We start from the raw sequence: 26,238 nt of genomic DNA, 5'->3' as shown, positions 1-26,238 counted from the left end.
TTTTCTTTTTTTCCATGAGTTTGATCTTGTAGATTGATCTATGGTGAGTGTATGATAATATGGAAGTTGGTACGTGAACCGTGTGTGGTAAATTCATTGTTAATTCTTATGATTCTAGGGATAGACATAGGTATAATCCAATCCTTACGATTCTTAGATTAATGCTTATTTTCTTTGGAGAACAACTGGGAAACTAGAATTCTTCAAAGAGAGTAAGGAATTAGGATGTCAAGAGATTGAATCTTAATTATCTTGGGGGAATCAACTGGCGATACGAAAAGAACTTTTAATTAAGAATTTTAATTCATAATATAATTGGGAGATTGGAGAAAATTGAAATCCTAACTACTTTCTTGATTGTCAAGTAACTCCATTTTTGTTTAGTTTTCATATAATTCTCTTAATCAATTGTCCAACTTAAGCATAAATAGTGAATTAGTGATTGAAATCTAATCCTCATGTGAACGATATTGTTATTCAATTACTTTATTACTTGCACGACTAGTGCGCTTAGTGAGTCCAGAACAATAAGTTTCCCAACCTATAAATATATACGCTTGAGCACAAGTTCTCTTCGACTCCTCGTTAATTAGTAGCCAACAACATATATAAAACGATAAGTTGTGATGGCTCATTGTCCATCATGACTCTGGAGAGTTGAAAGGAAACTTATTATGGCCTGTGATAAAAGGAAGACCAAGATATCCAATAGATGAATGTATAAGATCTTACCATTCCATACCCAATCAAATACTGAATTGTCTTCTCAATTTGTTTCATATCAACACGTCCACACAAGTATTGATACTTATTAATTAAGAAGATCGCCATGCCTATTTTCTTCTGCAGTCCATGCCCTTGTCCAAATTGCCCATGAAGTAAGGCTGGCACCCGGCCGTTTCATCACGAGCTCCATTCGAAGTATTAAGCATTGTTTGGTAAGTAGCAAGGGCTTCTTCTTTGATCATGTATCCAACCAGGTCAAAAAAGTAATCATCTAGAATATCATTTTCTTCATTTGCTCTTCAAATCCATCTGAGGATATATTCATGAAAGGGATATTTAGATTATGTCAGGCTTCATTTACAAGGGATATTTGATCAAAGAAGAATACCTTGTTACTTGCCAAACACTGCTTAATACTTTGAATGGAGCTCGTGATGAAACGGCCGGGTGCCAGCCTTACTTCATGGGCAATTTGGACAAGGGCATGGACTGTAGAAGAAAATAGGCATGGTGATCTTCTTAATTAACAAGTATCACTACTTGTGTGGACGTGTTGATATGAAACAAATTGAGAAGACAATTCAGTGTTTGATTGGGTATGGAATGGTAAGATCTTATACATTCATCTATTGGATATCTTGGTCTTCCTTTTATCACAGGCCATGAATAAGTTTCCTTTCAACTCTCCAGAGTCATGATGGACAATGAGCCATCACAACTTATCATTTTATATATGTTGTTGGCTACTAATTAAGGAGGAGATGGAGAGAACTTGTGCTCAAGCGTATGTATTTATAGATCGGGAAACTTATCATTTTGAAAGAGATGAGATGAAGGTTCACATTGGCAAACAAAATGCGTGTATAGTTGTATTATACAAAAAATAGGTTGTAGTTCAAGTTGGGGGCAAAAAAATTAATATATTATTTTTTTAATAAATATTTACAAAAATGTAATCGTTTTAAATATGTTCCACATGGGACAAGACCTGATAGAGAAAGACACCCCGCAAGGGGCGTGTTTCATGAGAGAGACACGCCCCACAGGGGGACTTGACTCGTCAGGTGTTGACACGTGGCACAAAAAGTGAACAATTTGACCGTAAAACTTTGAAAGTCTTTAACTTTTCATTCAGATGTCCGAATCAGGTAAAAAAAAAATTGATTCCATATAAATTTTCGAGATCTACGTAATGAGGTCTCATTGAAGGGGATTTGGTGAAAAAAATTCAAAATTTTGGATATTTTATCGTAAAACTTCGGAAGTCCATAACTTTGGCCTCGGGTGTCCGAATCCGATTTTTTCTTTTTTGATTTCGCATAACTTTTTGAAATGAACATCTTGGCAAGTCCCCAAAAAACTTCCAAAAAATGCTTCCTTGTGCTCTGTTTTGCATATTTTATATCTGTGAGTGTGAACGCTGTTATTTAAGTTGAAGTTTTGTCTCCTATAAATATAATTTCAATTTGCAACAATGGTACCATAATCATAAGGATCTTTACTAGGAATATTTTTAATCATGACTGTCATTTTCTCTTTTATTAATTTGGGTTTAAACGTTCTTATAGTATCGTTATTATAAATTTGAACTTTTTTGTGAGAGACAAAATATAACAAATGAAGTGTCATTGCGTAGGTCTCGAAAAGTTGTGTGGAATCAAAAAAAAATTTACCTATTTCGGACACTCGAATCAAAAGTTATGGACTTTCAAAGTTTTATGGTCAAAATGTTGACTTTTTGTGCCACGTGTTAGCACCTTGTGAGTTACGCCTCTGTGGGACGTGTCTCTCTCCTAAAATATACCCCCTGTAAGGTGTGTCTTTTTCCATCAAGTCACGCCTCTTCTGGGGCGTGTTTGATTGTTATAGATTTGTATTTGCATTTTTTTTTTGTAATTGTATTTACATTTAAATTAATGACTATATTTCTGTAATTTTTTTATTAAAAATAATATATTAATTTTTTGCCAAGTTCTGTGTTATTGCCATTTCTCTACCGACTCGACTTTCTTATTTTAAGTAAATATATCATTGGAAAACGTTTTGTCCTTTCAAAGGAGATAAGTTGTGTCCTTTTAGCTGCTAATAACTATGTATTCCGAAGAATATATAATTATAATAACAAAGTTATACTTTTTTCACTTTTCACATCAACCAATAGGTTCTGAAAAGAAAGAAAAAATTATAACTTTAATATTATAACTATGTATTCTGCAAAATACATAATTATAAACATTTAAAATGATGCAACTTATGTTATCATTTAAATGACAAATATTTTTCCGACAGTTGTATTGTACAAAAAATAGGTTGTAGTTGAAGGTCTGTGTCGTTGACATTTCTCTTCCGACTCGACTTTCTTATTTTACGTAAATATATCATATTGACTTCATGGAAAATAGTGATGATTACATCAGATTGAGTTCATTGGGAATTTTCCTACTCTTTAATGGCTGCGTTGGCATTTAACTATTACACTTTAATGAAGTGTTGCCATATGATTTAGTTATTATAACAACAAAGCCGCTGTATATTGTTTGTAAGAATAAGAGCTTGTTTCCATCCTTTTTTTTTAAGGTAGAAGTTACTTATAAGTTAAAATTAAAAAAAAATAATTTAAAAAAAAGAAGTTAAAATCTGTTTGATAATTACATACAATTTTTAGCTTAAAAGCACATATTTAAAGAAAATTATCTCTCTTTATCTTTATTGCTCTTTATTTAAAAAAAAAAACACAATTCAAGAAAAACAGGTAAGAGCTTAAAAAAAAGCTCCCAGGAGGAGCTTTTAGCTCTTAGCTTTTTTTTTCTTTATATAAAAAAGAACTTTTCATTATAAGAGCTTTTTTCAAAATTTATTTATCTAATTTATGCTTATAAGTAGCTTCTAGCTAAAAAAAGAATCCAAAGAGACACTAAGTTAAATTGGTGAGGAAGAAAACAAATAAGACAACTTCGTCCTTGAAAACAAATTATATTAAAAAGATAAGACAATTTTTTGTTAGATAAACTATATGTATTCTTCATGGGAGGCTATCATGCTCGGAGCGATGTCAGGATGAAAGTTTTAAATCCCTCCCAAAAATAATACTAGGAAGAATCAAACACATGCTCTCATCTCCACCTTCTCAGTTCTCATAGACCAAATTGAGCTACTATTATTTGGTGATAAAACATTTTTTTAATATCGAATAAAAGCATAAATTTCTGGTGGAGGAGGAGAATATCTTCGATGCTACCGGTTGTACTGAGTTTTGGGTGCATCTTCCACTCACACGACACATATCTTACTTCTTCTATTGCGAAACATGGGGTGGAAAGAGAAGGCAAAGAACCGCTTTTTCTTATGGAGTGCCAACCTGGAGAAGAGAGAAAAATAGTTAGAATCAAATGATGCTTAGAAACGTGCAGAAGAAAGGAACCGAGAGAAATGAAAATACTAAGTTGCCATTCAACTCTGGAGTTTGCAAACTTATATCCGTCTTTTGGCAAACAAAATGCGTGTATATAGTTGTATTATACAAAAAAAAATAGGTTGTATAGTTGAAGTTCTGTGCAGTTGACATTTCTCTAACGTCTCGACTTTCTTATTTTACGTAAATATATGATCATATTGACTTCGTGGAAAATACTGCATATGTGTAGGAGACGCAACAGTCACATGTACTACAAAGACGCTCTATAATGCTTGTACGAATAAGTTTTATTTATTTGTTTATTTATTTTATTTTTATTCTTTACATACTTGTAAGAATAAGTTAATTAAATTGCTAAGGAAGAAAACAAATTAATAAGACTTTCTTCGTCTGGAAAAAATAGACTATTTAAAAAGATATCACATATTTTTATTATTGAAAAAAAACAGAAATTTTCAACTACCAAATAAACAAAAGCAGACATTTTCATTGGAGGGGAGGGGGCGACTAAAGAAGCGTTCTGGTAATAATAGCTGGTTCCCCTGTACATAGTACATCAATAATGGAGAAATTGTCAAAGTAATGAACATAAAAGGTATTACTATTGCATGACGAAGTCTCACATAGTTAGGATTTACTATTATATGTACATATAATATTATAAATATTCGTTTATCATTAAAGAAAAGCCAACATCATTGACAGAATAGGATATGATACTTTTAGAGGAGAAATTTTATTTTATCTGCAAATCATAATTATTGAAAATATGGTGAGAAAGTGAGTTTATTGGAAAAGTTAAAAAAAATTATTTGGTAGACCGAAATATTACCGAAAAAATTGGTTTAAGTTTCCTGAGTCTATATTTGGTTGAAGGTAAAATATTGCTGGAAAAATAGGGTGAAATTACAAAAGTAATTGCCTAAAGAGTAATTTTTTTAAAATTCTCTATAAAACTAAAAAAAAAAAGAATTGAAAAAAAAGCCAACGCAGCTTTCCCATGCAAATCAGAATACCACTATGTGAGTGGTATTGATCTCAAATGGTGATTTGATCTCAATTTTACACACAATGTCATTTTTCTATGCAAATTAGAACCATGGGCAAATATTTTTAAAACCCCTGTCAAATGCAGCTTTCTTTTGACTCCCATGTGCACTTTCCCAGACAACAAATCAAAACTCCTCCACAAAACACACCCTTAGTGAATTAACAGATAAGTTTATCATGTTGGCTCTTTTTATCTTGTTCGAGTGGGACTTGAGCTAAGAATGGACAGAAAATGATAGCAAATGTCACATCTTTTTCATCCCACATATAGCCATATGCTCTTCTCCTAAAACATTGCTAGATATGTGAGAGTCAGCCCTTGTCACCGACTAGCTGCCATTGCTGTTCCTGCCTCATGGGTACGAAGGGGAAGATTTGTTGCGTCTATGACCTATGATGGACATGGCTCAATATATAAGTGCCCTAATCTCTTGTTTATAAAAGGTGCTTAGATGTTGAGTCGTTAGAGCCAAGAGAGAGAAAATAGAGGGACGCAAAGAAAGAGAAACATGCAAGCCAAATACGAAGATCCTCTGAAGAAGAAACCGGCGCCATTGTGGAAGAAGAAGAATACCATATAGAGTAGGAATTTTATCCCCTTTACAGAGAGAAATGCTTATTTAAGACACCTGCGTAATCCATCCTTATAGAAGTCGTTTGGTTATTGAGTCAGAGTGAATCTTTTGTGTAATCCCGTTTTTCATAGTAGAAGTTTTCTGGACTTGGTTTTGTGGATTTTACTATCCGCGTCAAAGAGGTTTTCACTTTAAAAGTTTTGGTGTTCTCTGATTTCCTTATCTCTTGTTATTTTCACTTTTTATTGTTTGTTCATCAAAGCTTCTACAAGCCGATCTAAAGAAGGCCAACTATCTCGACATAAAGACTAGGTTGCAAAGTGCCGGGCTTCGGGACACAATTACAATAGTAACTTATATTACAATAATATAAATGTGGGTTTATCATCTATCATTTAACATGACTGCAAAAAGTTTCCTACACACACAACATTTTGTGGGGCCCGCAGCAAAAAAAAAAAATTTCGACACTCAAAACGAATCTCTATAACATAACACAATCACTTTTCTTGTAACATAACTCTTATAAAACCCTATAAATGTTGCTATATACTCCAATTTCAAGATGTGAAGTAACGCAAAGCATGAAACTTGACACCGGGTAGTAGGATCTTTTAGCCTTAAACATTAACCTTCGTCATATAAAAGCAGATCTTTAGAGATACAAAATCAGAAAAATAGTAAAATATGTAAGTAAAAATAATTTATCAATTTAAAGAATGAGTGAGGATATTCTAACTACCAAAAATTCTTACTACTAACTTACTACACATCACAACACTATTGGATCAAAGAGAGAGAATGTTAAAAAGTTTTTAAAGAAAGAGAAAATGTTAATCTAATGGTGATTAGATAGGTAGTAAGTTAGTATTGAAAAATTTTGATAGTAAGAATATCTCTCCTTGGAATGAATAACCTTATTTTTATTTATTGAAACGATAATGTTTCACACAACAAAAACTCTTCAACCTTGGATAATAAAATAAATAAAAAATGAAAAGGGGTACATGGGAAGAGATTAAATAAAAAAAGACATAGATGCTTAATTTCAAGGGAAAGTTTATACTTATCACCATTTTAGCCTTATTATTTTTATTATTTGTTTGATTATCTTTGGATCAATTTGAAATTAACGGCAATTATTTTTTTTTCGCTTTTTCAACCATTGATTTCAAATCAATCCAATAATAATTACATAAATAGTAAGAGAGATAAAACTTAAATGTGATAAGTATAACCTTCTCCTAATTTTGAAACAAGCTACATGGGAACAGAAAAAGAAAAGGAGATTCCGGAGAACCTTTTCCTTTATCCATCCACTTTGGATCTTTTATTGATTCCTTGTCATTTTGGTGAAGCACTCCAAATGAAATACTATCATTTCACATAAAATGATCGTAGTATTATATAATTTTAAATGATAAATATTTTTTTTAATATTTAATTTGGCACGTGAATAACTATCAAAACCAAACTGAGACTTTTTCATGCATTAAATATCTTGCAACTAATCAACTTTTTCGAATATCTTGCAACTAATCAACTTTTTCGAATATCTAAATTTTTTCTCAGATAAAAAAAAATTTCTCCTCTGCCAAATGTAAATGTATGTACTATTTTTAAACACGCCAAAGGAGATTTAGGAGACAATTCCTTGGAGATATAAGGCTTCCATGACGAGGGATTTTGGGGTGGTGAACTGATATTGTACAGCAAATAATGCTAATATAAAATAGAGAGTATTAAGTCACGGGTGCAAATAATTACGGAGCAATTACCAAGCCACGGGTGCAAGCATATACATCAAGTAATAATATAGAGTATTAAGTCCTAAAATATCGTACGCACAGGGAAAGTATCTAATTCAGACAATAACATTCACCAATGGTTCAGGTGTAGTTGTGTATCAAAAATTGGGGGGAAAATAGTAACAAAATGCACCAAATAATTACGGAGCAATTACCAAGCCATGGGTGCAAGCATATTCATCAAGTAATAATAGAGAGTATTAAGTCCTAAAATATCATACCCATACGGAAAATATCTAATTCAGACAATAACATTCACCAGTGATTCAGGTGTCATTGTATATCAAAAATTGGGGGAAAATAGTAACAACATGTACCAAGAAGCAAATGCAGAATAATAAATTGTTTTCGAGTTTTCTTTTCAATTAACACTTAACAACGAAAATCAAAATCAACATGAGTGAGATGAAGTGAAATAAGGTGATTAAGGTAGTTGGAGCATACTTTCCTAGGATCCAGATTCAATGCATAATCTAAATATCTCGAGACAGTAACAATTTGCCACTCAGGTATGTTACAAAGATTCCTCTTGTACCAAACTTGCTCCCTGGAAGCCATCACACATAGAGGTGGCAAAGTAGGCGGCCCGCCCCGTCCCGCCCCACCCCACCCCGCCATCAATCCGCCAAAAAATGAGTCAGCCCGTCCCGCCCCGCTTTTGAAAGTGGGCTGAAAAACTCAGCCCGCCCCGCCCCGTTTGGCGGGTTGGGCGGGTTGGCCCGCCAGCCCGAGTCTATTTAACACTGACCCTCCTCGGCCCACCTATGCCCGCCATCAACCCGCCAAAAAATGAGCCCGCCCCGCCCCGCTTTTGGGATGGGTTGAAAAACTCACCCCGCCCCGCCCCGTTTGGCGGGTTGGGCGGGTTGGCCCGCCGAGCCGAGCCCGTTTTGCCGGCTCTAATCACGCATATTCCTCTCGTAAAATGAAAGACGGAGAGAAAATTTAAAAACAAAAACCCATGAACAAGAATGTGTTGTCCTCTATTCCTAGAGTAACTTGTGAGCAAAAGCTAAAGAGCTAGTACTGCAACACAAGATCTAAGACTAGATTCCAAAAATTGTTCCTTTCCAAGAGTGTTTTTATAGGTTAAATTAATATAAATGATCAAGTTGAACAAGTCAAAACTACGGTTTTAACATAAAATCATGAACATTATCTGATTATGAGTTAATTAAACTACATTTGCTATTTTTAAGGGATTTGATGACAAATGGAGTCAAAGATGAAGATATGAATAGATGGAGAGCAAAACAAAAAGATTTAAAGATCTTATCAAGATTCTCAAGTTGTTAGAGAGGGGGCTTAAGCCCCCAATTCGAAGCTAAAGCCTCCAAAAATCAGCAAATGGCCTATGCCTAAGCAAGCTTAAGCCCCAATTAGCAAGCTAAAGCCTCTTGTATAAGCAAATATGTTCGGACTTAGCAAGTTTAAGCTCGCTCTAGCAGGCTTAAGCGCGAGCCAAGGAGGAATTTCATACGCGAAGAGCGTGCTTCAGCGCGCTCCAGCAGGCTTAAGCTCGCTACGTGAAATTTTCATGCAATCTTCAGCAGGCTTAAGCTCGCGAACGTTACTTCTGCATTCGTAAATCAGCAAGCTTAAGCACGAATGAGCAAGCTTAAGCGCGAATGAGCAAGCTTAAGCGCCCCAGAAACCCAACTTAGGCCCAATTCAAGTTATTCACTTAGGGCACGATTCTTGGCCATTAAAAAGACATCTTGGGGTCAGAATTAATAACTTTTGACTTTCGAAGAGAGTCTTTGATACTTGGAGGCAGAGGGAACGCGGAGAAACACTCGGTTCATGTTCGTGAGCGGCGGAGACGGATCAACATCAAGTCTGCACTAGGGATATTGAAGATTCACCAATTATCTATGGAGTTTGGGGGAGTTTTTATATTGTCTTTCATTCTTGATATTGTTATGTCTGGCTAGTTCTATTATTGTGGTAAGGGTCACAACCCTTCATGTGAACCCCTTGTAGTTTGGTTGAAGTTTACGTTTATCTATTTAAATTGAGTTTATTTTACCTTGTTCTTCATCTTATAATTCTTCTAGAACTGATCAATCTATTAGGATTGCGAGGGTTAAGGTTTTCAATAGGGATATTACAATTCTAATTCCTGACAAAGGGTAAGATAACTGTTCATGTATGCACTAGGGATAGGCTACATAAGGTTTAACTTGAAAAGGGATTTTTAAGGGATTAGGATTCTAATAGAGTTGATAAGGTTAAAATCACTAAGGAATTAGGGTTTAACTAATCATATAAAAGATGATGAATCGTTTGATCAATTGAATAAATAAACGTAAATGTGATCCAAGTTGCAAGGTGGGGATCGTAAAAGTGTTTGTTTCTCTTTACCGCAATATTTTCTCAAATATTTTCTCAACGTTTAATCTTTTGTTCTTTAATTATAAAAGAACTTGTGAACCATTTACATTTATTTTGAATTGTTTTCATTTATTTTACAAACCACAATTGTTCTAAAACTATTTTGATTAATCCAACAAGAGAAGAATAGTTATAATAACTTCGGTGCCTCAATCCTCGTGGAGAGGATACTCTACTCATCATTTTATTACTTGGTACGATCGGTACACTTGCCGATTTTACGCAACAAGTTTTTGGCGCCGTTGCTTGGGATTGAATCCGCCTAGTTTATTTATAACTTTTGATTTTCTTGATTGGATATTGTGTTACTGATCTGTTTGCTTTATTTTATGTGTGGTACAGTTGATCCTGAAACTTTGATCTACGATGCAGAGATAGAAAGGACTGCAAGAAGGATAAGACAACTTACCAAGCAGAGGAAACAAGCAAAAACTTCTACTTCACAATTTGAAGTAGAAACAGAGATGGCAGCTCAAGATCCACCACCAGAAGAAGAGTTGATGGAGTCAGTCTTGGCTCCATTATTTACAAGGCTCAATTCCAGCATTGTGAGGCCGCCGATTAATGCCAAGAACTATGACATCCATCCATCATTAATCACATTGGTGGAGAAAACTCAGTTTGGTGGGGAGGACTATGAAGATCCCCATGACTTCATAGATAGATTCATAAGAATCTGTGACACAACCAAGCACCACGGAGTATCCGATGATGCAATCAGACTCCGATTATTCCCGTTTGCTGTGTCTGGGAAAACTCTCAGATGGTTGGATCGACAAGTTCCCAATAGCATCAGAACATGGGAGGAGTTGGCAGCTAAATTCTTTGTTGAGCATTTTTCTATGGAAAAGTACAACAAGTTGGTAAATGAAATTACCAACTTCACTCAACAACTGGGAGAGAACTTGTGTGCAGCCTGGACCAGATTCCAGGAACTGATCCGGAAGTGCCCCCAATATGACTTGCCAGAGACAAAGAAGGTCAGAGTCTTCTATAATGGGATGACACCCGACTCCAGAATGATTGTCAATGGTGCAGCTGGTGGGACAATTGGAAAGAAGACAGCAGCTCAAACCTTAGAGCTGATTGATTTTATGGCAAGGAATGAGAATGCATCTATGGCAGTCCAACCTGTTCAGCCAAAGAAAGGACTTCTACAACTGGGGAGCAATGATGCATCACTAGCTGAGCAAAAGGTGATATCTCAATAGCTAGCCAGCATGAACGCCAAGCTAGATAAAATGCAGATCTCAACAGCTAAAGTTAATGTATTTAACTGTGAGTACTGCAAAGAGCAGCATGATACTAATGAGTGCCCGACACTCATGGGAGCTGAATCGTTCTAGGTCAATGGAGTTTGGTATGATCCAAGGCCACCACAGAATACCCAAAGTTTCCAGAGGAATCAGAATGGTGCCCAAGGGAGCAACTTTCAGGGGAGAAATCAAGGGGGAGGCTTGGATTATAAATCCAATAATTACCTGCAACCTCCTCCTCCTCTTCCACATAAAGAGCCATCAGAATTGGAGAAAGCAATGTTGCAGCTTTCCAAGACCACAAATGATCACATGCAAACTACTGATGCCTTCATAAATGAGACTAAAGCCTACCACAAGAACCAAGATGCTTCCATCCGGAACCTGGAGAACCAGATAGGCCAGTTATCTAGGCAATTAGCTGAAAGAGCTCAAGGGCAGTTTCCTGGTGATACTATTGTGAATCCTAAAGCACACTGCAATTCCAGTGTAACTAGGAGTGGAATCGTGATTGCTCCACAAGAAAAGCAAAAGATGGTTCAGAAAAAAAGAAAGATGATGAATCAGTAATTGAACCAGAGCAAGAAAAAGAGGAGGAAACACCTGCAAGTGAGAAAGAAGAGCCTGCAGAGAAAGAAAAAGAAGTGGCAGAAGAGAAACCTGTTGAAGCTCCGAAGAAACTGATGGATTATTCTCGTTTCGAGAAACCTCCTTATCCTATGAAGCTCAAGCAACAGGCACAAAAGTAACAGTATGCCAGGTTTTTAGATATGTTTAAAAAGTTGCATATTAATATTCCTTTTACTGAGGCTTTAGCTAATATGCCTAACTATGCTAAATTCATGAAAGCTTTGTTGTCTAGAAAGCATAAGTTGCAGGATTGTGAGACAGTAGCACTTACTGAGGAGTGCAGTGCCATTATACAGAAGAAGTTCCCTCCGAAGCTTCGAGATCCTGGGAATTTCAACATCCCAATTGCGGTAGGCAACACTAATGTTGGTCGGGCACTTTGTGATCTAGGAGCAAGCATGCCACTGCCAATATGCAAGTCATTGGGAATCACTGAGTTGAAACCAACCATGGTCTATTTACAGCTTGCTGACCGTTCTTTGAGGAGACCTAATGGAATCATAAAGGATGTCCTTGTTAAAGTTGACAAGTTCATCTTCCCTGCTGATTTCATTGTGTTGGACATGGAGGAGGAGAGTGAAATACCTCTTCTGTTGGGTAGGCCATTTTTGGCTACTGCTCGAGCTATGATTGATGTAGAACAAGGAAAGCTCGAGTTAAGGATGAATGATGAGAAAATCACTATCAATGTTTTCGATGCTATGAAGAATTCATCTGATCATAGTGATTGTTTCATACTTGATGTGTTTGAAGAGGTGATTATGGAAGAGAAAAGTGATTATCAAGAGCTTGAAGAAGAGTTGAAGGCTCAGGATGAAGCTACTCCACAAGAAGAGCTAGAAGTTGTTTTTGAGGTGCTAGAAAAGAAAGAAAATAATCTAGTTACAATAGCACCAAAAACAGAATTGAAAGAGTTTCCTGAAACTCTGATATATGCCTTCTTGGTAGATGAAGAGCAATACCCCGTTATCATCAATAAGAGTTGTCTATGGATGAAGAAGAGAAGTTGTTGAAAGTGCTCAAGGAGCACAAGACAGCTATTGGGTGGTCTATTTCTGATTTGAAGGGCGTCAACCATTCTTTCTGTACTCACAAGATTCTAATGGAAGACAATGTTAAACCTGTGAGACAACATCAGAGAAGACTAAACCCCACAAAGAAGGAAGTCCATCAGCGACATGAAGAAAGCAAGCCAAAGGTTAAAATGAAAAAATCCAGGTGTAAGGAAAAGCATGTGAAGACTAAATTTAAAGTTCCTGAGAACCCTCATCCTCATCCACGTGCATATGATTATTATGGAAAAACTCATTACTGGATCAAGAAGACTGGGTCATCAATAGTAGCGTGCTTCCAACCACCATAATCACAGGGGGTACGTCAGGCTTGTGACATTAAACAAGCGCTGGTTGGGAGGCAACCCAATAATTTTTGAGTCATTTTCTTATTTGATTATGTTAGGGTCATTTAGACATCTTTAGTGTTTTGGGGGTGTAACTCTCCAATACATTGATCATGTTATTTCCTGCTTGATATTTCACATATGTGTGTTGTTTTTACTTGCGCAGCAGTTTTTTTTCGACTAGATTAGTTATTGTGAGGATAGCAATGTTCTAAATCTAGGAATTGGGGCCGCATACGCGTTATCTGAGGTATCACACATAGAGGAACAACAGAAGGTTCAACAGAAAATCAGAGAATTCATGCCTACTTCAGGGGAGTTATTTTAACCTTTCCAGTTTATTTTGTTTTAGTTTAATTTTATTTTTAAGTTTTCAATTATATTAGTTTACTTTAAATTTTAAAGTTTTCAACTTAGTTTTAAGACCCCATCCATCCTTAATCACTAAATATTTAGTGAAATTTTAAAATGGTGAATTTTTAGAATTTTCTATTGTGCTTGATATATATGCATAGTGAATAATTACATGAAATTGGTTGATAGTTGAGATTATGAGTATAATAATATAAAAATTATTTTCATACATAAATGAGCGTCAGTCAAGCATGCTTAATAATTCACTAGAATAAGAGAAAAATAACTAAAGTAATCAAATAGAGAGTGGAAAATAAGTCTCACACCATTAGCCGTAAGCTTTTGAGCATAAACAGAAATTATTATTTTTTGTGTGAACTTTACTGTTTGAATCACTTTAGAACTTGTTTTGTTTCTCTTTGAGATGGTCTATGGTATATAATTATTGAAATGATAGAGGCAGTTCTTTCTAAAAGCTAGATAGCCAAATAGCCACCCTGATGTTTCTTCTTAGATTAAGCCCCTTTGAGCCTAGGCCGTTTGTTCATTGACAGTATATTATGAATAGCCAATCTATTACATCCTCACCTGAATTGGTTAATTTTCAAAATTAAATGAGGAATTAGGTATGATTGGAACAAAAAGAAAAGAAAATCAAACTCTAGTATATGGAAGAAAAGGTGAAAAGAGGAAAAAGCCAAAAAGTGTTGGAAAAAAAATGAAAAGAAAAACAAAAGGAAAGGGGAAAGAAAGAAAAGATTCATGAATAAGTGGAAGAAGAAAGGAGGAGTAAGCAAATAAGAAAAATCTATATGATGAACAGTCATATATATATATATATATATATATATATATATATTCCTCTTTGAAATTGAATTTTGATCAGTAAGTTTAAGCCACTTACCCAGATGATTCCTTCCCTTTTACCTAAGCCACGTTACAACCTTAACAAAGACCTCTTGATTGATTTAGTATACTTATTAGACTGTGGAGAGTGAGAATATAAACAAGCTTATAGTAGTGTTAATTCAGTGAGGTAAAAGTGAAACACAAACCCTCAAACATTTGAGTGTGAGTGAATAAATAAAAAAATCCCAGTGAGAGGGTGTTGTGGATCTGAATGATACTACTCTTTATTTTGAGAACTCAAGTTATGATTCTATGACTGGTGAATGTGAATCTATGCTTGAAATTGATGTGTCATTGTTTTTCAACTCAAATACTCTGATATATCATGATTACTCAGTTTTCTGTCTATTATTTATTAAGCATGATTAGCCGTCTCCAAACTTTCCCATAGTTTTATTCTAGTTAATTGTTGAGGACAACAATGTATAAATCTGGGAATTGTTTGATAAACCTCTACTTTATCTTGTTTTTATAGGTTAATTTAATATAAATTATCAAGTTGAACAAGTCAAAACTAGGGTTTTAAAATAAAATCATGAACATTATCTGATTATGAGTTAATTAAACTACATTTGCTATTTTTAAGGGATTAGATGACAAATGGAGTCAAAGATGAAGATATGGATAGATGGAGAGCAAAACAAAAAGATTTAAAGATCTTATCAAGATTCTCAAGTTGTTAGAGAGGGGGGCTTAAGCCCCCAATTCGAAGCTAAAGCCTTCAAAAATCAACAAATGGCCTTTGCCTAAGCAAGCTTAAGCCCCAATTAGCAAGCTACAGCCTCATATGTAAGCAAATATGTTCGGCCTTAGCAAGCTTAAGCTCGCTCTAGTAGGCTTAAGCGCGAGCCAAGGAGGAATTTCAGACGCGAAGAGCATGCTTCAGCGCGCTCCAGCAGGCTTAAGCTCGCTACGTGAAATTTTCATGCAATCTTCAGCAGGCTTAAGCCTGCTCCAGCAAGCTTAAGCGCGAATGAGCAAGCTTAAGCGCCCCAGAAACCCAACTTAGGCCCAATTCAAGTTATTCACTTAGGGCACGATTCTTGGCCATTAAAAAGACATCTTGGGGTAAGAATTAATAACTTTTGACTTTCGAAGAGAGTCTTTGATACTTGGAGGCAGAGGGAACGCGGAGAAAAACTTGGTTTATGTTCTTGAGCGGCGGAGACGGATCAACATCAAGTCTGCACTGGGGATATTGAAGATTCACCAATCATCTATGGAGTTTGGGGGAGTTTTTATATTGTCTTTCATTCTTGATATTATGTCTGGCTAGTTCTATTATTGTGGTAAGGGTCACAACCCTTGATGTGAACCCCTTGTAGTTTGGTTGAAGTTTACGTTTATCTATTTAAATTGAGTTTATTTTACCTTGTTCTTCATCTTATAATTCTTCTAGAACTGATCAATCTATTAGGATTGCAAGGGTTAGGGTTTTCAATAGGGATATTAGAATTCTAATTCCTGACAAAGGGTAAGATAACTGTTCATGTATGCACTAGGGATAGGCTACATGAACCGCAAACGTTAAAGATTCATTGATTCTAAGGTTTAACTTGAAAAGGGATTTCTAAGGGATTAGGATTCTAATAGAGTTAATAAGGTTAAAATCACTAAGGAATTAGGGTTTAACTAATCATATAAAAGATGATGAATCGTTTGATCAATTGAATAAATAAACGTAAATGTGATCCAAGTTGCAAGGTGGGGATCGTAAATATGTTTGTTTCTCTTTACCGCAATATTTTCTCAAATATTTTCTCAACCTTTAATCTTTTGTTCTTTAGTTATAGAAGAACTGTGAACCATTTACATTTATTTTGAATTGTTTTCATTTATTTTACAAACCACAATTGTTCTAAAACTATTTTGATTAATCCAACAAGAGAGGAATAGTTATAATAACTTTGGTGCCTCAATCCTCGTGGAGACGATACTCTACTCATCATCTTATTACTTGGTACGATCGGTACACTTGCCGATTTTACGCAACAAAGAGCCAACTCTTTAGACAATAAAATGAGGTCAATCAATTAACAACAGTAAATTCAGAATTAGATCTACAAACTGTTACTACAAAATATTTGAATTCAGACATTGAAATTTAGATTTGGTACTTCTATATTTTAACTGGAAAAAAAAACTTAGCCCATGCTATTGAGCATGTCAAAGCTTGAAACAAAAACAAAAAAATAACATGGAGACACTAAATTACTCATCCTATTACAAACTTGTACTACTAAAAAGAAAATAACAAGATTACATAAAATTGTTCTAGAGAAATGCAGAACTCAAGTTTGTAGCTATGAAGGAAGGTTGAGAGAAGAAGATAAAGATGAAAGGGAAGGAGAAAGGTCTCGTCCAAAAGCTCTTTTTTTAGTTGTTATGATCTTTTTTTATATCCCTTTCAATTCTTACTCACGTGTTCCTCTTGTGGTCTGATGGCTCCCAAAAGTGGAGAGCTATATTTTTATCTTATTGTTGAATTTCCCATTCTCGCTACTAATTTTTGTTGTTTAGCATCAAGTTTGCATTCAGGAGCACTTTATCGCAAATTGGGCCACAACAACTTATGTTTCTGGGAATTAGGAACTTATCGCACTTTATCAAAAATAACATTATTATTTTTGTGATAATAGGGCTTTAGGGCATTTTAAGTCTTTTGTACGAAATAGGGCACAACCAGAAGGTTCTATTTGTGAAGCTTATTTAGCCGAAGAGACCCTAAATTTGTATTCACAATAGGAAGAAGTTGAGTCAAGGATGAATAGAGGTCGACGTGTTGATGATCGTCCGAATAATGAAAGAACATCTCAAAAGTCTTCTATCTATCCTCAATTAGGTAGACTAGGAGGAAGTTCATCAACTTTCACTCTTACTCCATTAGAGAAAATGCAAGCACATCGATATTTTCTACTGAATTGTCCAAAAGTCATTCCATATATTGAGTAAGTGTTTTTGTATATTTCATGGGGTAAGAGTAAGAATATTTCCATGTGATATTAACATAGTTGTTTTTTTTAAGTGAATTTAGAGCAAACATTAAGAGAAGGACAAGGGGTCGAAGACCTTCAGCCACAGAGATAGAAAATATAGTTTCTAAGGAATTTGCAAATTGGTTTCCTCATTGGGTAAATTAAATTTTAATTTTTCTTAAAAAATTCAACCTACTTTTATAACTAAAATAATTGATTTTTAATGTAGATTATGAATCCCGACATTTTAGATTCAGTTACAGATGAAATAAAGTTTTTGGCAAGGGACCCAATGCTACAGGCACGAAGATATACTGCATATAACATAAATGGGTTCAAGTTTAGAACTATAAATCGAGATAAGGGTTTAAAAACTCAAAATAGTGGAGTCTTTCTAACTTCAAACACATCTTGTGTTGCAAGTAATGCTGATGCAAATATGAGGAGAGCAGATTTGCCATACTATGGAAAGTTAGAAGATATAATTGAACTCAACTATTATGGTTTTTTCAAAGTAATCTTATTCAAGTGTAAATGGGCAGATACCACACGTGATAGAGGAATCAGAAAAGATGCATGGCAATTTACTTCAGTGAACTTCTCTAAATGTATTCACACTGGTGAACGTGAAGAGCATGACCCATATATTGAAGCTTCACAAGCACAATTGGTGTATTATGTGGATGATGAGATAAATAAAGGTTGGAGTGTTGTTGTTCACATGATGCCAAGGGATTTGTATGATATGGGAGAAGATGTTATTTGTGAAACTGAGCCATACCAAGAGCAAGACCTAAAAGATTTATTCTCAAATGAAGCGGACACAATAACATTGGCTAGGGAGGACGTAGATAATGAATTCATAAATATAAGCCATGTTGAAAATCAACTTCCTAGAGATGAAAATATGTCTGAGTGAGATCAAGAAATGGTTAAGGAGGGTATCAATTACAAGAGATTTAGTTTATAGTTTGGCAACATTTTGTTGTATTTACAATTTGGCAACTTAGTTCTTTTTTTGTGGTTGAAGAAGGATTATCTGAAGCAAGAATTTGTATGTGCAAAATGAGAAATTACATAATTGGGATTCAATACACTTAGAGAAATGTTTGTGCAACTAAGATAGTAATTGGAGTGAATAACCACTCAACAAACTTATGATTTGCTTCCTCTCTTTTTCCTTTGTGGTATTTGATAGTTGTAACCTTATTTATTTCACTATGTTATTTTTGAACAATATTGGATTGATAATACTTTTCTTGTGTATTGGTTGTCTTATATACCTAAAACAATTTAGACATGCCTCCTAAAGGAAAACGTTCAAGGAATGATGTTTCATCATCAAGTTCCAGCATGCCTATAGAGCCACCACAAACCTTTGTTTCTTCATCAATTCCTACCGAACTACCACATCTTCCGGTTCGTCCATCTCATGTAAGACGTGAGTCTAAGAAGAAATGGACCGTACAAGCTATAGGTAATATTTTTTTGGTTAGTTTTGGTTATTATATTATCATTTAAACTAACTTGGATCTGTTTTAATAGACAAAGAATGAAATGAAAAGAAAATTCAATTGACCACATCTGGTGTGTTTGAGATGAATGATGGTCAACGCATAATAGTGCCATTTGATACGCAAATGCAACCCTATGGGGAAGCTGCAACACTCTTGTCAAAAGTATGTGGACGTATTGCCACTGATTGCAACAATGTTCTCGTTAATTATGAAGGATGGGATAAAGTACTTGATTCATACAAGACAGAATGCTATAAAAGTTTGAAGGTATATGCATACACCAAATTCTATAGTAGTGGCTTTTCTTTCCCCTGCCAAACATATTTTATATTAATTTTTTAATGTGTGGAATATTATGAATTATATTAGTTATAATGTTATTGCTGATAAAATTTAAAAAATAAAAAATTAAGAGTCTAGGATTTAGAAAACAGTATTTCCCTTGTAATAATTAAAACGGAATAGTGATATATTCTGCATTGATTCTCATGTCCTCTGGAGTAGCCATGGCAACTAATGAGATAGTTTCTCTGTGCCAAATGTATCGTAGGCCCAGCCCCTAACACTACATATAAACTTGATTGCTGCCATTCCATTGTTTGCAATTAATATGCTATGAATTAGCTTGTACACCATTTATATATCCATTCCCACACCCAATGCCAGCCATTATTGTTCTCCTTCTATGTGTCTCCTATGTACTGCACAGTAACAAAAGATTCAGCAGCTCAAGACATAAGAAACTCAATTAGAACTCAGGATTTTATTTTATTTTTTTGCGATATAGATTGCTAACTCACTAACAGAATTCTAGAAAATTTCAAGTATTATGCATCTAGCTTCTTTTATAGATGAAACTCAAGATAAAGCATATAATTAAGCATTAGAAAATCCATCTTAACTTTTTTTCAAGCAAGATTGGCATTAAGTAAAAAAAATGTACAATGACATTTTTTTTCAAGGTTCTGTTTTGTCAAACCATATATGGACTTTGTAAGAAACTCTGTAAATAGCGCTATATTTATGTTCTGTATTTTTATTCATATTCCAAATGGCGAACATGTTTAATTATTGTAAGTTTCCAACTTCTGTAGATTATGTGATCATGTAGCAATGCATGGATTTATCTCTTGTTCTCATGTTGCTTTATGTGAGCCTTCCCCTGCAGCGTGCTTTGTTGCTTTCTGTGTTCGGTCTAATTGTGTTAGAAAAATAAGTGACAATAAAGATCCATTTTAAAATAGGGAAAAGTTTACGACACCTTTTTTTTGTTTACTCTTTTATCACTTAATATATTTATGTTGTTTATAAAATTTATAATGATATGATAATCATTATAGATATATAATCTTTATAAACAGCATAAAGGTTCCTATAATTTTGGATATATAATGATATAATAATGCTAGCATAATAAGAAATAGTTGGATATAGTTAACAAGTTCCTATAATGAGATGATAATCATTACTTGGATATATATTCATCATCCTTTACGTAAAAATCCAAAAAAAAAATTATTTTATTTTTTTTGTAAATAAAATCCAATTTTTTTTAATGTAGGAAATATAAATAATAGCTATTAAAAAACTGAATAAAGTATATGTTGTTTTCTTTCCTTTCTAAATCCGAAAAGAAAACCATGTAGCCTACCTTGTTTTTATTTTATTTTATTTTAGTATTTATGATGAAAAAAAAGTGCAGTTTGATTATAGCAACTTGTTGGAAACCTTTAAGATGAGATAACCATTTCTTTTCTTTTCTTTTTCATTTTCCCCTACACATATAAATAGAGCCTCTCACTCACTCTTATTTTTAGTTATTCACTTCCATCATTATTGTACTAACATTAATACTTTTTGTAAAGAATTTATTTCATTTTCAGGCTCCAGAAACAATTGCTAAGTGTTATTGTCTACTTACCTTGGGAAGAAGGTTTAGAAACGGCAAGGCAAAATTATGTCAATCAGTTGAGAAATTAAAGCTTCTTAGAGATCAACTAATTGCAAAAGTCCCTGCTGGTGTTCCTAAAGATCAATGGTCATCATTTGTAGACTATCATTTGAAACCAAGTTATAAGGTAATTCTATTAAATAGTGGTTGCTTGTTATTATTTTTTAAAGTTGTATTTTTTCTTTTGTGTGTCTATTATGCTTTTATTTACGGATGCTAAAGTAATTGTACTCCGTTAATCAAATGTGAGAGAAGTACAAAGCATTATGCTTGTTGAAAAGTAAGCATTTTAGGGAGTGACTGAAGGGGAAAAAAACAAGACATTTAGAGAGAGAACATTCGAATAGTATTTCTGAATTAATTTTATTATATATGGGTTCATTCTAATATATAGACCTATCTAAAATAACTAATTTCCTAAAATAATAACTAATCTATGATAATAAAATATTTTACAATAATTACAATAAATTACAGAGAATATTATAGGGTAGAGAATGCAAGACTGTCGTGGGACTATTAGTCTATTACAACACTTGCTTTATAGTAAAGCAGTTTCCTTGTTATTGTACTATAATGTTGGTTTAACTATATTGGCCTTCAATGCATATTATATTTCTCAGTATTATATTGTATCTGATAATTGCTCAAAAGTTAGTTTTTTTTTTGTTCTTTAGAATTTTTTTCCAAGTACTTGGTTGAAGTGTTTTATTTTCTTAGGAGGAGATCTAAATGGTCATGTTGGTAAAAGCAATGGAGGTTTTGATAGAATTCATGGAAGTTTTGGCTATTGGACGAGAAACGAGACTGGAGAAGATATCTTGAATGTTGCACTAGCCTATGATTTGATGCTAGCGAACACCTTTTTTCGAAAAAGGGAGTCACATCTAATCACTTTTCATAGTAGCCAAAATCGTAGTCAGATTCATTTCTTTCTGGCTAGAAGAGAAGATAGAACTTCTTGTGTCGACTGTAAGGTCTACCCTGAGAGTGTGTCGCTACGCAACATAAGCTGGTAGTCCTGGAGGTTCGATTCAACAAAGTACTTACAATGAGGAAGAGGGCTCAGAACCCGAGGATAAGGTGGTGGAAGCTTAAGGAGGGAAGAGAGAGAGAGAGTTCAATGAAAGAATGTTGCACGAAGGACCTTGGGAGTTTGATGGAGGAGAAAATGCAATATGGAATGAGATGGCTAAGTGTATTCAAAATATGGGAAGGAGGGTGTTGGGAGAAAGCAAAGGAAATGGATTTCATACAAAGGAAACATGGTGGTGGAATGAAGAGGTGCAAGAGGAAATTAAACATAAGAAGGAGTGCTTTAGATCTTTGCATAAAAGTCTCAGTGAAGAGAACTTGAAAAAGTTTAGATTGGCAAGAAAAAATACAAAGAAAGCAGTGCGAGAAGCTAGAGGCAAGGTTTTTGCTGATTTGTATAAAAATGTTGGGAGAAAGGATGGTGAAAAAGGTATATATAAACTTGCAAAAATAAGGGATAAGAAAAGTAAAGACCTCACCCAAGTTAGATGCATCAAGGATGAAAATCAAAAACTTTTGGTGAGAGATGAAGATGTAAATGCAAGATGGATGAACTACTTCAACAAGCTGTTTAATGGGGATGGAGATATAACCGAGGTGGACTTAGAGGACGCTTATGATGATTTGAATAGAAGATTTGTGCACATAATTAATACACATGAAGTTAAGGAGGCTTTAAAGAGGATGAAAACTAATAAAGCCTTGGGACCTGATGGGGTCCCTATTGAAGTGTAGAGAGGCCTGGGGGATGTGGCAATAAAATGGTTGACCAATCTTTTCAATAAGATTCTCCAGACAAATAAGATGTCTGATGCATAGAGGAAAAGTATGATTGTGCCTATCTACAAAAACAAGGGAGATATACAGAATTGTTCAAACTATAGAGGCATTAAGCTAATGAGCCATACTATGAAGTTGCGGGAGAGGTTTATTAAGCATCGATTGAGGAGAGATACCAAGGTTTCTGTAATGCAATTTGGATTTATGCCAGGAAGATGTACCATGGAAGCCATTTTCTCGATGCGACAACTAATGGAAAGATATCGAGAAAAGAAGAAGGACTTACATATGGTGTTCATAGACCTTGAGAAAGCATACGATAGGGTTCCAAGGAAAGTTTTATGGTGGGTTCTGGAGAAGAAAAAGGTACCATAAAAGTATGTAAAGGCAATCAAGGATATGTATGATGGGGCTACTACATGTGTGAAAGCTTGTAACGAAACATCAAGTTATTTCCCTATCACGGTAGGTGTACGCCAAGGGTCAGCTCTAAGTCCTTATCTCTTTGCCTTAGTTATGGATGAACTAACAAAAGATATTCAAAAGGAAGTGCCATGGTGTATGCTTTTTGCAGACGATATTGTGCTTATTAATGAGAGCAAGGATGGTGTTAATAGAAAACTTGAATTGTGGAGAAGCACATTGGAATCTAAAGGATTCACATTAAGTCGAAGCAAGACGGAGTATCTGAAGTGTGAGTTTTCTCTAGTAAGAGATGTAGACCAAGATCCTGTGTATCTAAGTGATCAAGAGGTATCCAAGAAAGACGCTTTTAAATACCTGGGCTCCATTTTGCAAAAAGATGGAGAGATTGATGAGGATGTAAATCATAGAATCAGAGCAGGGTGGATGAAATGGCGCAGTGCATCTGGGTTTTTGTGTGACCGCAAAATACCCCTTAAGTTAAAAGTAAAATTCTATAAAACAGCATTAAGACCTGCAATGCTATATGGAGCTGAATGCTGGCCAGCACATAAGCAACATGAGCATAAAATGGGAGTAGCAGAGATGATGATATTAAAGTGGATGTGGTTATACGAGGATGGATAAGATAAGAAATGAAGATATTCGACGAAAGATAAGAGTACTACCGGTGGCTGAGAAGATTAGAGAACATAGATTGAGGTGGTTTGGGCACGTAATGAGAAGGCCCCTGGATGCTCCCATAAGAACAAAAGTTTGTTACCAAGAGCTCAACACAAAAAGAGGTAAAGGTAGACCGAAACTTACTTGGGGGAAGGTAGTAAAACAAGATTTAATGGAGTGGGATATAGATTGGCGGACGGTATGCCTTAGAACGGAATGGAGAAAAGCTATAAGCATGATGGAGGGTTAGACCCGTTGTTATTCCTATGTTCCATATGGTCCCTTTTTAGTCTTTTTCCCCTTCGCTTCCCCTCTTCTTCTTTTCCTTTTCTTTTTTACTTTTACTTTTATATTTATTTATATTTATATATATATATATATATATATATATATATATTATTACTATTCTATTTATTTATTTTTACTTTTACTTTTATGTTTCTTTTTTCAACCTTTTTGTATCTTTCATTTGGGTTCATCTACCACCGACCCCAACTAATTTGGGATAAAGGTGTTGTTGATGTTGATGTTGACTTTGTTGAAGTGTTTTTTATTGTTTCAGAGACTATTTTTTCCTACAGACTAAGCTTTTATTGTAGTATATCTCTTTAGAAATTAGAATAAAGACTGACACATGCATGAACTTACGGAAAATGATAATACTGTTTATGTACAGGATCAGATATATGAAGAATTAAACCAAAGCACTAATCCTACTGAAATTTCAACAAATGATGTTGTTGCAAAAGTTTTTGGGCCAAAGAACTCTGGTCGTGTACGTGGTTTAGGCCTAGGTGGTCTTCCTAGCATTGCATTTGGACCCACAAGTGGACGATTCAATCCTATAGGCTCTACTTTCTCCGGTGCGAATTCAGCTAAAAGTTCTCAATTAAAAGATGATGTTACTTCATTGAAGACTAAGTTAGCAGCATCTGAGGAGAGCCTTAAGACATTACAGACTGTAATGCTTGCATATATACAAATGAAGGAAGGACAGATTCCTCCAGAGTTGGATGCTTTGTTTGGTACCACTTCTGCTCCAGTGGTAATGATTTCATAATTTTTATTATTAATGTTGAACTTTATATTATTAGTTTAAGTGCCTCATTCTTTTAAGCATGCTAAAAGGGTACAATAAATTGGTTTTTCATAGGATGAAGGGAGTGAAGAAGCTATTCCAACACGAGGAAGGTCTTCATTAGATAGTAATCGCCCTTAAATTGGGTTATATGAATTCAATATTTTTGCTATGATTTTGGGTTCTGTAAAGTGATAAGTGCATCATTAGAGATTCAAATGGATTTTAGAGTTTTCAAATGGATTTATTTTATGTGTTTTTTGTTGTGGATAATTGTAAATTTTATACTCTTTCTCATTTACACAACATTGAATCAACTTTATATCTTTTATGAATGTGTACAATTATAGTGAGGCATATTCTGCTATGAATGTTGTTATGCCCTTCATTAGATAAGAGAACATTATGTAAGTTTTTGTTTTGCTAGACATTAATTCAACTTCATATTATAGTATATGGGTGTTAGAGTATATTTATACTTTTATTTATTTAAAAAAGTATTAACCAAGTGCAAGCATAAATAATGAATTGGCTAACAAATCAAGTGATGGAGCCCAATTCCAAAATTATGATATACACACTTTTCAAATTTGGATAGCTAGTATTTAGCGGAGGTTTAAATATGCCAAAATAATAAATAAATTGTAGCAGTCTATGCCCTCTAGAAAAAGATAAATTTTGTGGGGATATTGTGGAGGTTACTAAATCCCAATAAATAATACAACATTTGTGGAGGTCTTAAACCTCCAAAAAGTGCAATATTTGTGGGGGTCTCGAACCTCCAGAAAATACTTCAACAAATTGTGGCACTGCACAAAGAAACTCCACAAACTATGTTGTGGCGAAGGTAGAACTGGGGGGCTGGGTGAATGCCACAAATGTCTTTTGTGGGGGTTAAAGACCTCCACAATATGAAAATATGACCTCCACTAAATGTCTGAATTTTTGTAATGAGTTACCACTTACCAAATCCTGCTCAAGGAAATATTTAATATGGTACAGGCCCATATATGATTCAGTGGTCCAAGCTAATAAAAAATAGATATTTTCTGACTTGCTTATAAGAAGGAGAGAAATTTTTTTTTTTTTTCTCTAAGTGACGGCTCCTGAATAAAAGAAGTAGGTGAGCCAGGACTACTCTAAATACTCTGCCTGCTCAACACTTCATCAAACTGTAAAAGTTATGTGTTTTCAAAAAAGAAAAAATGTGTAATAGTAAAATGCAATATGCAGCCACTAAAACTAAAAGAGTAGGAAAATTCCCACTGGACTCAATCTGATGTAATCTATTACTATTTTC

The 26,238-nt window shown here is 34.6% G+C and overlaps 1 protein-coding gene across 1 annotated transcript; it reads left to right on the top strand.

The window, feature by feature from the left end:
• The first annotated feature begins 18,790 nt into the window (after positions 1-18,790).
• Positions 18,791-25,079, top strand: LOC133297243 (uncharacterized). The gene is made up of 5 exons (XM_061496355.1): positions 18,791-18,968; positions 19,115-19,275; positions 20,892-21,086; positions 24,537-24,905; positions 25,014-25,079. Exons 1-5 carry the CDS (start codon positions 18,791-18,793, stop codon positions 25,077-25,079), a joined length of 969 nt encoding a protein of 322 aa, XP_061352339.1.
• Positions 25,080-26,238: the final 1,159 nt, after the last annotated feature.

This window comes from Gastrolobium bilobum, unplaced genomic scaffold, assembly GCF_033153095.1.
Source record: "Gastrolobium bilobum isolate Gb01-03AN ecotype WA unplaced genomic scaffold, APGP_CSIRO_Gbil_v1 utg54464, whole genome shotgun sequence".
Lineage (NCBI taxonomy): Eukaryota > Viridiplantae > Streptophyta > Magnoliopsida > Fabales > Fabaceae > Gastrolobium > Gastrolobium bilobum.
This window is presented reverse-complemented; position numbering and strand designations above follow the sequence as displayed.